General features: G+C 42.3%; 1 protein-coding gene across 6 annotated transcripts; it reads right to left on the bottom strand.

Annotated features, from left to right (window-relative positions):
• Positions 1-1,880: 1,880 nt before the first annotated feature.
• GTF3C6 (general transcription factor IIIC subunit 6) lies at positions 1,881-9,161 on the bottom strand. 6 transcript variants are annotated; one of them, XM_074580945.1, is made up of 6 exons: positions 8,920-9,161; positions 7,538-7,618; positions 4,523-4,586; positions 3,925-3,969; positions 3,674-3,784; positions 1,881-2,539 (listed from the first exon to the last, which is right to left on the bottom strand). In XM_074580945.1, exons 2-6 carry the CDS (start codon positions 7,604-7,606, stop codon positions 2,244-2,246), a joined length of 585 nt encoding a protein of 194 aa, XP_074437046.1. In that variant the 5' UTR covers positions 7,607-7,618; positions 8,920-9,161; the 3' UTR covers positions 1,881-2,243. The 6 variants fall into 6 exon arrangements, with proteins under 6 accessions (XP_074437046.1, XP_074437042.1, XP_074437045.1 ...); XM_074580941.1 differs by having other exon boundaries at positions 8,753-9,149; XM_074580944.1 differs by having other exon boundaries at positions 3,674-3,787; positions 8,920-9,011.
• Between the last annotated feature and the right edge of the window lie 4,676 nt (positions 9,162-13,837).

Raw genomic sequence — 13,837 nt, forward strand, 5'->3', positions numbered from 1 at the left:
CACAGGGATGTGAGCCATGTACAGCAACGGGGCATGGCTGGTTACGGTGGTAATCCTAGCTCCGGCTGTCGCACTTACCCAGGGCCCTTTTCACTCCACGCCCTTCCCACCACCAATTTTGAACTGTACTTGAAATAACCTTGTTGGGCTTTTTTTTGGGGGGCGAAATCAATAAAGATGCAGAATTTGCTATCAGCAGCAGTGGACTCTAGCACCTGCTTTCTGGGAGGATGGAGGAAAAGACAGCTAAAGAGTGAGGATGGTTGCAAAAATTAGGGCTAATAATAGTAGAAACAAAAGTTTCAGCACTGTACATAACATTCAAAATCTAAAAAACATTATGAAGGTGATTATCATTTATGATATACATAAAATGGTAAAAAAACCCCACCTGATACCCAGATAAACTAGAACAAAGAAACAGCTTCAGTGAACTACTGAAAGAAAAGGCTGAAAAAGGCCAGAAGCCAGTTCTGCTAGAATATACCTTGCACATAATTAAAAAAAATAAAATTACACATACACAGTGACAGATTTAGCAATTAGTTAAGAAAACATAAGAGAGTTGGTACATTCACATGCTGATGGAGAATAGACTGAGGGAAGCGCCTCTCTGTTCTGGGAGAGGACAGCGAGTGCTTTCTGCCCTCAGCCTGCCCAGCCGCTCCGGCAGGAGCTTCGGCTGCCAGCAAGCGCAGCCCAGCAGCGCCAGCGCTCCCCGCTGCAGACCAGCGTGTACATTATACCCGTTCATAACAGTCCCAAGATCGTTATTCCAGTTGTAATTACCCTCTGTCTCTCAGCACCACACAAATCAACTTTGAACAAGGCTTTAAAACTTCCACGACTGCATTAAATCCAGAGGGAAGGCTAAGCAGCCTCCCTGAAACCTGAGGCGCAGACACAACCACCTGAAAGCTCCGTACCCAAGCCAGAGGCATATAGAAGGTGTTCCCTCTTCTTCCTCACCTTCCTCCCCTTCCCCCACAATTCCAGTTGTTTCTACGTGGAACAACAGAATAGCAGAATTGATAGTTTGAAGCTCTTGCGCTGTTTTGATGACTTATCTTTACTGATCCTGTGCTGTGAACAACAGTGGGGGTGAACTTCTCCTCTGATCATTACTAATTAAAGTATTACATAATTATGCAGGAATTAATTAGGTGTTCCCATCCTCATAGCATTGTTGCAGTTAATCTATTCTGAGGGAGGCAGAGAAAGGTAGGAGGAGAAAGGCCAGGAAGAAAATGTTTTATGTTTAAAAAAATGCTGCGCTTTAGAAAACATCATGAATGCACCACATACTCAACTTTTATATGAAACACTACGTGACAATATCAGTGATGTAGCAATATGAAATATCAACGCACAGACTAGCCAGGGGCCGCAATACAGTCACATGGATCAGTTTGGGAACCACTGATGCACGGTTACAGCATCTTAGGCATAAAAACCTTCAGAAAAATGCCAGAGAAGATCAGAGCCGAGAAGTTACAGGGAGCGGGGGAGACTTCCTGTTGTATAACATACATTATCTCATATACAAAAAGGGTGAAGGAGTGACAGATGCCTCATTAATCCTAGACTTCAGTTTCAGAGGTTTTCAAGACTTGACTGGACAAAGCCCTCAGCAACTTGGCCTGAATTCAGTGCTGACCCTATTTTAACTAGGAAGCTGGGCGAGAGACCTCCCTTCCCACCTGAAGGATTTCTAAGGTCCATCAGGGGGACAAAGGACGCTAGAGAAAATCCAAACAAAGCAATCTGATGAGTAATCAAACAAGTAACAAAAGCCACACTTCGTTGAATTTTTCTTTCCATAACTGCGGTACAAGAACAGACACAGCATGCAGCTGAATATGGCACACAAGGTGAAGCTATACTTGAAAAATTCAGAACTTTATTTTAAGCGATTTTTTTTTTTTCCTTTTTACAAAATGTCCCACAATGTACAATACATCAACATTTTTCTAAGGTAGGGGTTTTTTAATTATGTAACCATTTCCTCTTCTTCAGTTTTGAGGTAGATACACACACATTTCCAATCAGCATTTTTAAAAAACACTTAAACCCTCACCACTATAATCCAAACATAAAAGCAATGCACAAGAACACAATGCCCATTTTTCCACTGTTAGTTGCTCAGAAAAACTGGAAATCATGTCATGGCCTATACAAAAGTTGGCATTCAAAAGTTGGCCCATTAACTCCATGAAGAAATCCTGAAAAGATCAGAGCTGATATCATGGAGGGGCATCGTCTAAGGCAATACTTCCAGATGGAGAATCCTCTGCCCCAGAAGCAGGGCTGTCGGGCAGAGGGAGGGAGGCATCTATTTCCAAGCTGTGCTGCTTCTCCAGATCACAATTCATGTCAGAATTTCCTCCGCCACTCACCTCTCCCTCTGACTCTTCAGTCAATTTGTCTTGGGCCTGAGCTGACTCTTCAGAATCTTCTTTTTCACGCAGAAAGCTGCAAATCATATTAGGCCTGCTGTAGGAAAAATCTCTGTCCTTGATCTGTAACCACTCCACTCCACCTGATGCAAAGAAGAAAAATTGATATTAGTGACAAAAAATTTAGAGTTAACAGTAGTTTTTTCTTAGTTTAAGTTGACTGGTATGAAGGCTGAGCCTGACCAACGCTTAAGTAAAAGAATCACTTCAGATAGCAAGATGTCTTTCAAGAACTTCGACCAACACTAATTTTTGTGGTGAGTCTCACCATTGGCCTTAAATCATTCATTTTCCTTGAAAAGTAAGACTATGAATAACAGAAAGGCATTTGATAAATAAAGACCAGCTTAAAACGAAGAGAAACTTAACTGTTGATAAATTAACAACAATATGCATAGGCTAAACCAACTTAACCAAGACATATAGCTACAGGTTTTTATCCAGATGCTGGAGGCATTCATAGAATCATAGGGTTGGAAGGGACCTCTGGAGATCATCTAGTCCAACCCCCCTGCCAGAGCAGGGTCACCCAGAGCAGGTTGCACAGGAACGCGTCCAGGCGGGTTTGGAATGTCTCCAGAGACGGAGACTCCACCACCTCTCTGGGCAGCCTGTTCCAGTGCTCTGCCACCCTCAAAGTAAAGAAGTTCCTCCTCATGTTTAGGTGGAACTGCCTATGCTCAAGTTTGTGCCTGTTACCTCTTGTCCTGTCCCTGGGTACCACTGAAAAGAGCCTGGCCCCATCCTCCTGACACCCACCCTTTAAGTATTTATAAGTGTTGATAAGATCCCGCCTCAGCCGTCTTTTTTCCAGGCTGAAGAGACCCGAATCCCTCAGCCTTTCTTCATAAGAGAGGTGTTCCAGTCCCCTAATCATCTTGGTAGCCCTTTGCTGCACCCTCTCCAGCAGTTCCCTGTCCCTCTTGAACGGGGGAGCCCAGAACTGGACACAGTACTCCAGGTGCGGCCTCACCAAAGCAGAGCAGAGGGGGAGGATGACCTCCCTCGACCTGCTGGCCACACTCTTCTTGATGTACCCCAGGATGCCATTGGCCTTTTTGGCCACAAGGGCACATTGCTGGCTCAGTGTGTATGGTTCAGTGATGTCACCAGCTCCTCTAACGTCCTGCATGCTCTTGAATCAAACACTTAATCAAGGCTGACACTCCTAAGCATAATCCATCCACATCCCTGTGCATAAGAGCAGAGGCACTAACCAACATTCTCTTCTCCTTCCTTCTTCTCTGTCAAAAGCGTCCGTGTCATGTTCAGCTTCTTCATTGTATGGCACTTGTATTTCAGCTGTACTTTTTGGTTGCCTTCTGCATCTACTATGAAGAGAGGCGAAAACACAATACCCAAACCCCAATCATTATAGTGAATTCCACTATCAACTGAAGCAAGATAAATATTATTTTTAACCTCCCAGGCTGCCACAATGAAGAGGACATAAAATCACAATGATTACCATGCTCTGTGTTTTCTTCAAAAACCACACAGGTTCCCAAGGTATCTATGGAAAACAAAGTGACAAAGTCTTAGAGACTAATTTTAGAGAGCTTACATACTGTACCCACTGGCACAGCTCTCTGAATGTTCTGACTTCCAGCCCCTTGCAAATGCCCAGCGCTGGTAACCCACACTGCCACCTCAGAAAGAAGACAGGAGTATCACGGTCATTGAAAGTCACTACAAGAGAGGACTCCAGATCATTTTCTTCCAGACAAATGTTGTAACCATAAGGCAAATGGGAGAACTACAGATTGCACAACATATCAGTCCTGCTTATACAGGAGACAACAAGCACTTACTTTAAGGCATTTTATGTCCCACATTTTTCCCTGCAGAAATACCAGCTGGTGCAGCCCACAGTCAGCTTCCAGGCATACTCTCCAGTAAGTAATGGGTGCATGGCTAATTTAGCAATGAACTCAGACTGGTGCTGCTCAGAACTTCAGCACCTCACAGGCCCATGTTCTCTATTCACAGTGCGATTGACTGACATTAAGAAAGTTCTTTGGGTCACAGGAAAAAAAGAGAGATTGTATCCACATCATTTTTCCTACCTTCATATTCTCCTGCAAATACGTATCTGTCCACTTGTAAAATGGGCCTCTCTGTCTCTATTCCCTACAAAAAGAGGGACAAAATTGCACAGATGTCATGTTTCCATTAGTCCAGGCAAATCTCTTACTGTGAGACTAGAGAAGACAGATGTAGCAGAATCCAGATTACATCAATTCCTTGAAAAGATAAATAGTGTAAAAAACGAACATAACGGGATATTAGTAAAATAAGTGTTCCATAACACTGTAAATGTGAAATAAAAAGTTTATTTTGGTACTGAAGGAATGGATTCCAGACTGTAAAGTTTTCTCAAACTATCAACTTCATATGAAGAAAAGCACATCTTTAAAACATCTTTAAAACTTATGGAAGCGGGTAAGAGAGCATAGGAGAGGCCATTATTTTACAGAAAGTAGCAGAATCCTGAAAGAATGGCAAGACATGCAATTAAATCAATATTTATTAGTTTTAATCATTACAAGTGACCCCAAGGTCTTCTACAATGTTAAACATTAGGGGTGGGGGGAGAAGGAGTTTTCTTTCTGTTTTTGTAGTAGGCTTAGTTAAGCAGTGGTAACAACTGTTACAAAGGGTTTAGCCAATGTTACTGTAGAATCAGTGCATTGTAAAAAAAAAATAATGAAAACATAATGACCATTTTTCAGTCCATCATCTTACACATTACTTTATTAAATAAAAATAATAAAGCAGATAATACTGTTCGAGTAATAACAAAACCAACAATGCGGAATTGGTATAGGAAATATTCTAGTATGTTAAAAAGGACAAAAGAAATTTAAAGCAAACTGCAGCCAACTGTCTATTTAGATTACAGAAAATAACTTTAAAATGCTGTTATTTCCTCTAATAAATTAATTTAAGCTCAGTTTTAAATAAGCAAATAAAAATATACATATTTGCAGGAAAAAATTATGTTATTTTCTAAGCTCCAACTAATACCAGTTCTGTAAAGCAGGAGCACATTCAAATTCTTTGGAAAAGACACAAGGGAAAGAAGTCTGGCATAAAGCATCACACCAGCACGAGAAGCGCAACTGCAGGGTCACAGAAGCTGCTCTGATTACTGGGCACCTACATTGTTAAGGAGTTGGAAATTGCTGATATGTAATTTTATTTTTTTAAACAAGGAGTGGGAGAGTAAGGCAGCAGTTCTATCCGCTCATTCCCTTCCTCTGTAGCAGAGCTTTTCCAAATACACAGGCCAGGATCCTGATATTCTTAACATAAGATACAACTAGAAACAATATTTTGATAAAAAGCAATGCCTGAACAGAATCATAGCATCATAGAATTGCCTAGGTTGGAAGGGACCTTTCAGATCATCTAGTCCAACTATCGACCTAACTCTGACAAAAACCATCACTAAACCATATCTCTAAGCACTATGTCTACCCGTCTTTTAAATACCACCAGGGATGGTGCCTAATTAAGGCAAAATGTCTTCTAATAGTACATTATGAACATCAACGTTATTTGGGACATGAAGATAAGCACATGGTAAAAGTTTTGAAGATTTACCACTATGTAGTAAATTGTGTAAAATACAGAATATCGCACAGGTTGACAGGAATTTCTGCAATTATTGTCTTGTACTTTTAACAAACAGAAGTATCTAAGATCAGCAAGATTCAAACTCTGTGCGTCTCTTTCTGTCGCGCAAGTTGAGAACATGAATAGCATTAAGGTAACGTATAGAACATATTTATGGTTGGGTTTTTTTTCTACAGAAAATTAATAAGTGTTACTAGGCAGCAGCATTAACGTTTTCAATATTCAAAACTTTATTTCTTTAGCTGATTGCATTTGATTTTGGACTATGCAAAAACGGAGATTGTCTTCCCCTTATGTGACCAGCATCACAGAAAACTTGCTAAACAGAATAATACAAAGCTGAATCTTTTATTGGAGTTTTAACTACAGTTGTCCATTATGAAAAATCTCAAGGAATCCTTACTCTGTGGAGTGAGCACAGGTAGATTTGGATACGAGCAGGATACAGTACTTAAAAGTTTTTCTAGCAACATTACAAGATCATCTCAAAGGACAAAATTTAGAAGAATCAGATTAACGCTATTGAGGAGTATGTAGCCATTCAGCCACCAGTACTGAAACAGCTATGTGATACATTTCAAGCGACTTAGGTCAGATCCAGGAAGCAAATCTGCTTGCAAAAGCATATTGAACGAGTGATGGATAAGTTATGAATTTTGATTGTATTTCTACATTTGAGATTTTCAGAATTGACTTTGCCACCTCACATATATTCTGATCAGTGGCATACTCTGAGAAGTTCTCTTCCATCTTTGCAGTCTTTAATAAAGGTCTAGTTTCACAAAGTCTCTGCATAACAATAGTACTTGTGCTATCTAACTATACGGCTCACATAGTCGAAGTAGATTTTGAAAGGCAAATAAAGTTTGTCCCATACAAAGTGATTAAACAACTCAAAATAAAAGGAAAAGGACAGGTAGGCTAGATTCTTACAATAACCTAAGTGAAGGAAATAATATCCAAAACTGTTTACCAAACGCTTAAGACCCAATTATCCTTTACATTTATAACACTTGAACTTGCCAGGCAGTATCTGCAAAAAAAAAGTAAATACAGTGCAATTCAGAAAGATTTTGGTTTTACCTGTCAGCTGTGCTCAAATTATTTGAAGAAATGTGCTTAACAGTATTTTTTTAAATATGTTAAATACATCATTTTAAAAACTGAACAAAGAGCTTGAAATCAGAGGGGATAATGGCCCTAGCTTATAAATACTTCTGAAAATACTTCCTTATAGTTACACACTATATTCAAAGACCACATGCCATTTCTGACACAGAGAAGCTCACAACCTGCAGCCAAATACAGCCAAGCCAGTACACGCAGTGCTCTATCAAAGATTTGATGTAAATGTTATCAGCTTCAAGGAATTTAGAAACAGCCTGTCCCTTATTCACATGCGTACTGACTTACCCCTTTCCTATTGTGCTGTAATCACTCACCAAAATCTTGCATTTGTTTTCACATTTTTCTAAGAAGTCTGAATCAATAATTCCTGATAGTTCCACCATGACCAGTTGCTCCTACAAAATAAGGTTATACCGTGCATCTGTAATTGATATATTTGAATTCACGAGGAAAACAAAACAAAAAACCCCACAACAATCAACCCCATAAAAACCAAACTAGCACACAAAGACCCAGAATAAGCAGACCCCAGATCTGACTAATTCTGCATTTTTTCTGGAAAAAATGGCAGACAGATAATGCAATACCCAGCGGAATGCAGCAACCCACTACTCCTTCACACATCTGTTTCACACCCAGTTTCCTGGGATTTTCTTCCTAGCTGGACAGGGAGCTCATTTTTCAAGGGTGAAATTGACACATGTAAGTGACTTATTAATTATAACAATATGACCAATTCCATATTCCAAAATGCATTTTCTAAAAGTTTAGTACCTACCGAAATATGACACCACAGCGAGAGATTAAGTTTTAATTCTTTGTAACGCTTTGCCTTGCAATCAATTCCTGTTCATAATTCCTTACAGTTTTGGGTAAGGAAAAAGCAAAACCAAACCAAAAGCCAGCCACCTCAAAAAAACTTTTATTCAAGGACAAAAAGTGTTTTCAAGAATCATCATCCACTAGATACCCACGAATACACACGGTATTAGATGAGCGGTAGTTTGTACTTTCGGATGTTACGGGGGTAGGAAGCGACTGAAACTGGAAGATTGCTTTCTGACAACGTTGTTTTCCAGAAAACCGTCAGTGAAACAGCCATAACGACGCGGCTTTCGGGACACAGCAACCCGACATGCCCCGTGCCCGCCGCCAGCCCGGCGACCGCCACAGCAGCCCCCCGCCCGCCTCTCCTCCCGCCTCCGGCCTGCCCCGCCGGCCCTCCTCCCGGGAGAGGAGCCCCGTAGAGACACGGTGAGAGAAGAAAATCCACCCTCTCCCTCACTGCGGCTCCAGGGCCGGTGCTGAGCCCTGGCGGCCCACAGCAGGGAAGGCGCAGGGCCCCTCACAGGCAGCCGGTCCCGGCCCCCTCAGCACCCGCGGGGGCCGGGTCGGGCCGAGCCGAGCCCACAGGCGGGACACGCCCCGAGGGGGGCCGGCCGGGCCAGGCCGCGTCCCTTCTTCCCCTAACGCCGCTCCACATCAGGGGAACGCCCGGCGAACGCGTCCCGATGCCGCCACCCACCAACCTCCACCTCGTCTTCCTCTGCTTCATCTTGCCTCTCGCCCTCCTCCCTGCTCTCTGCTGCCGCCATGTCGCCAGGGAACGCCCCACTTCCCCCCGCCTCTTTTCCTTTCGCCTCAGCGCGCACCGCGTGGGCCCGGCGCCGCCATCTTAGAGGGCGAGTGGTCCCACCTCCCGCCTGAGGCGGCGGTTGGAAACGGCCCCAACGGCTGCGGCAACGGCGCTGCTACCAATAGGGGGTGGCTATGGAGCGGTGGGACGTGAGGAGTCCTCCCCAGGTGGTGGGGACGGGTGTGGAGTGTGGTGCTGCCGCGGGGAGGGCGGGGCGGCTCGGCTCCTTGGGCCCGGGGATAGAGGGTGAAGCCCGGCTGAGGGAGGAGCCCGGCGCCGCGGTAAGACCCGAGGCTGAGGGAGGAGGAGGAGGGACGGGCAGGCAGCGGCGAGAGCGGGGGGAGAGGAGGAGCGTCAGCCCCGGGGGAGGAGGGTTTTCCACCGACGCCGTTCTTAGTCCTCGTTTTCCAGGTTGAACCGGCGGCATCCTCCCGGCTGGGCCGAGTCCCCATTTCTCTCCCCGTCCCGGTAGCCCCTCTCTGCACCTGTGCCACTCGCCTCCCTCCTTGTGTGCTAGCCTTAATATGCGCCATGGCAGATTAAATCTTGCCAAGTCCTTCTTCAGTGGAAGAAAGGGAAATGTTTTGCTTTGTGCATGGTTAAATCGTATTTGCTATTTTCACGGCCTGGGCCTGATGCTTTCCGGTTATCTTGTCAGGTTCTGTCTGATTTCCATTTGATAAAGATTTCTGAGATAACATGTGAATTTATTTCTGTATAAGTGCAGGACATTGCACTCCATAGTCCTTAAGTCTAATACTGTTTTTTTGTGATGTTCTCCCTTGTTTTCCTTCTGTATACTGTGTTTCTGATTTTGCACCAGAAGTGTCTTTCTGCTCATTGTGTCGAAGTCATTAATTAAAACGTTAAATAAAACTCGATCCCAAGAGAGTTCACTGTAGATTTTCTTCCAGCCTCTACTTAACCTCTGCCTTATATAAGATAAACACAAATGTCAACGTAGCACCATATCAAGTGTTTAATAATGTCCAGATATGTATGATCTAATGTGTGTCTCTTTCTCCTGGAAAAATCACTGATTTTAAACATATAAAGTAAGTTTGACAGGATGTTTCTTTAGGAAACCAGCATTAGGCTTCATGTAATTTTCTGTTAAGCTTCATGTTTTTAATTATTCTTTTCTTAGAGCTTGTTTTAGAATATTGCACACTGTTGTGGTAAGAACAGCCTATAAATTTGGATTGGTTCTAAATACAGCAAAAGATGCTGGGGCATCTTACGTTTTAGTCAGGCAAATTGCAAAAACTTGAATTTTGACTGCAGAGGATAATAGCTGTGGAACAGATGTTTGGTATGTTACAAGTGTTAACTATCAGACATTATAAAATAATAGTTTGTATCATTTGCTCAGTGTGGGCTTTAGAAAATAACAAGAATAAGTTTTGAGTATTTGATTTCATGTTCTGCCACTAGAAGGAGATAGGTAAATAAAATTATGCCTAGATAGCTTGTTCAACATTTCTGGTAGATGTTTTTAATGACATTTTAACTTTTAAAGCTGTATGTAAATGTTGGTAACTAGGTAGTTGATCTTACACTATGTAATATGAGTACATGTGTAGTAAACTCAGTCTTAGTAGTTCTTAACTACTGGTTTCTATTTATTAAATCACTGGATTTGGCAATTACATTTTTGCATCAGGTTTTCCTGTCTTTCGATAAAATTTTTGTTGTTTTAAAAAGGTTCTGCCTGAATAAAGTAGAATAAACTCTGTATTCTGAATATATATTTAAAAATTAATTGTCAGAACTGGTGGTGCTTCTGTAATGTTACATTAATACGGTCGTTCTCTTTTTATAGATGGGAGGAGGTTAAGTGACTTAACTGAAACTACAGAAAGCCCTTACAAGAACATAAATGTGTGCCAGATCAGCCTGTGTAAATCATAGACTGCTGATGAAGGAGCCAGTACTTTTGATTGCTTTTATACCACCCTAAATGTCATTTAGTATCCGGGGTCATCTCAGACTCGTAGTTATCATGAGTCCAGGCATGCAGTTGGATGATGGGAAATTTTTTGTGCATTAGTGCCAAATGTATTTTAAAAGAGACTACCTCATTGTCAGGCTAAACTTGCCATGGGCATTAGTGGTTTGCCTTGGTCTGTTGTATCCTGGCAAGAGTATTTCGACAACTTATCTCTTAAAAGAGACTGTCCTCAGAGTCTGCCAGGGAGATTGAACTGCTTGATGAGATAAATATGGAAATACATGTTTTGAGGATGCAGGTTGTGGGTTTCTGAGGCTTCATCTAACAAACCTGTCAGTGCTTGGACAGATTTATTTGTGGATGCTGCCAGAGGCAAATACCTAGGTGGCACTTAGGTCAATTTGAGTCAGTGACAACTAAATGGTAAATTCAAAACAAGTGATCGTGTTTGAGATCTATGTACATAATACGTACGCACTAGTTTCGGTGGGTTCACTTGCAATTTAAGCATGTTAATGCGTATTTTATTTTGGGCCCTGAGGTTTGCAAATTTTAGTTGTGGAAGCTCATAGATTAGAGACTTGGATTGCCTACTTTAGCAAATAAACATTATTGCAGATAAGGCACATTACAGGAAATCAGAGAAAGTTCACTGAAACACACATAATGAATAAATTCTGGCTTTCTACTTTGTCTCATTTTTCCATTTTCTTTTGATTTTTATCTTCATGCTTGGAATTCTTTCACAATCCTTTTGCAGAAGGCAATTGCCCTTTCTCCATTTGCTTGCCTTGTAAGTAAGAACACTTACTTTCTTTGTGAGACCCGGGCACTACTCTGTCTAAGAAAAAGGTTAAATGTTTTGTAAAAACACAGGGTAAGATAGAGTCTTTGTTTAAGATACTGAGTTTTGTCTGTTTAGACTGTGAGTGCCTCTGGTGGAAAACCTTTTGTATTACGTGGTGAAAAAACCACAGAATTTAGTATTTAAAAAAATGTAATAGATCATATGTGTGGATGTATACATACACTATAAATATATAGTCTATGTATCTGTACTGCTTGCTGAATTGACTGCCTCAGGAGAAGGGTTTTGTAGTTTCTAGGCTCATTTTACATTGGAAGTGTAACTAAAATTGATGATGTGACATAAGGTGGTTGCCTGTGAATATCAGAAGAGACTCCTCAGTAAAATGTTGCCATGTATAACATAATAATGCAGTGCTGTAAAGTGCAGAGAGATGCAGAATAAAGCTTGTAAGATAATAGCGTGTATTTCTGGCTCTAGCCAGGGCTACAAAAGGTAAATCAGCCCCAGGACAAAGGTAATTTGACGATAGTATTACAGAAGATTATTTCCATTTCCATGCAGCTACATTGCTGAGCCTCTTCAATTAGGAATTTGCAAGCCAAACAAGCTCATAGGTGTCACAAAAAAAGACTTGCTGGATTCCTTTGCATCCATGCCTTTGTCTTTTCAAAAAGCTCCTTAAAGATCATGTAAGGAAATCCTAGCAACCTGATTAGACAAAACACAGTCAGAGAACAGTAGAGTAAAATAAGGCGTGCTTTGTTTCCACAGTGCTTATTCTGTTTACTATGTCGAGTCTAAGACTATGGAGTGAGATGCAGTAATTAGGAGGGAGAGAAGCAAAAAGTTGAGTGAAGACTTTTCTGTTCCACCAGTTCTTAATCTAGATGGTCTCACTCCAGTTGTCTTGGAATGAGCATAGTCAGAGCACAGTAAGAGGAGGGAGAAGGCAGGCTGGGAGGGAGACTTGGGCACAGGTGATCCTACTGTAGTTTGCTGGGCTTCTGCTTTACTTTTAGCAGCTGGAATCAGATTCCTGCATAGTAGTAGATTAAAGAAGGGGTTAGATGTTCCCTGAGTTTTGTGCTCAGGGGTCTGGAGGCTTCATGCCAGCCTAGGTGTCATAGGCCCAGCAGTTACACAAGGCAGTTAGTCTGCCCAGGTGCTTGTTACCTGGCTTCTGCTTCCCCGTTCTCTTCCATTTCATTTCTACAGATGCTCAGAGCCAGGTCTGTCATGGTAGGAGCAGGGAAAGTTGAGAAGCAGCATGTGAGAGCATCCTACCACCCATTGCATCTTAGCCGTGAAAGGGGAATTGAGCTGGGAAGGGCTGGGGAGTTGCAGGTAAACAAGAGGCAGGCAAGAGTGGGAGCTTCTTACTGAGAACCCTCTTATGCCTGCCTTATATGTGTGTACAGCGCAAACTGCGCCACCTCTGTTATTCCCCAAGAGCATGCTGTCCTGTGTGGGAGAGGAAGCGCAGGGGAGTGTTCTCTCCTGCTTCCTGGCCTGAGGTAGCAGATGAGAGGAGTTAAGATCAGGAGAAACTTAGGAGAAATTCTTTTCCTATTCTTTTTAAAAAATAACTGAGAAACCACGCATATCAGCCTCCCAAGTTCTGCCTCTGGACAGAAATTATTAACTTGATCGCTAAGTAGCCCCTTAAAAACTTTTTCGAAAACCCATGCTATATATCCATTCAGCGGCTGAGAGAGTGGATTTCACTGAACTGTTCTTTGTCTTACTGGAGTAGGTGGCTTTGAGCTAAAGCCGGTGTGCTCAGAATTGGAAAGGATCCTCTTCTGGGCCCAGCTCTTTCTGCTGAACGTGCTACTGTCTCCAGCTACTGCCACTGATGAACAACAGGAAGATATCACTCCTAAGGCTCATCTTAAATCATACATTTGATTTTTTTTAAAGCTAAGTAATAGCCTGTGAGATTACAGAATGGTTGAGGTTCGAAGGGACCTCTGGAGGTCACCTGGTCCAAACCCCCTGCTCAAGTAGGGCCAGCTACAGATGATTTCCCAGGACCATGACCAAATGCTTTTTGAATATCTCCAAGGATGGAGACTCCGCAAGGTCTCTGGGCAACCTGTGCCAGTGCTCGGTCACCCTCACAGTGAAAAAGTGTTTCCTGATGTTCCAAGGGAACCTCCTGTGTTTCAGTTTGTTGTTATTGCCTCTGGTCCTGTTACTGGGTGTCACTGAAAAGA

Source organism: Larus michahellis, chromosome 3, assembly GCF_964199755.1.
Source record: "Larus michahellis chromosome 3, bLarMic1.1, whole genome shotgun sequence".
Taxonomy (NCBI): Eukaryota; Metazoa; Chordata; class Aves; order Charadriiformes; family Laridae; genus Larus; species Larus michahellis.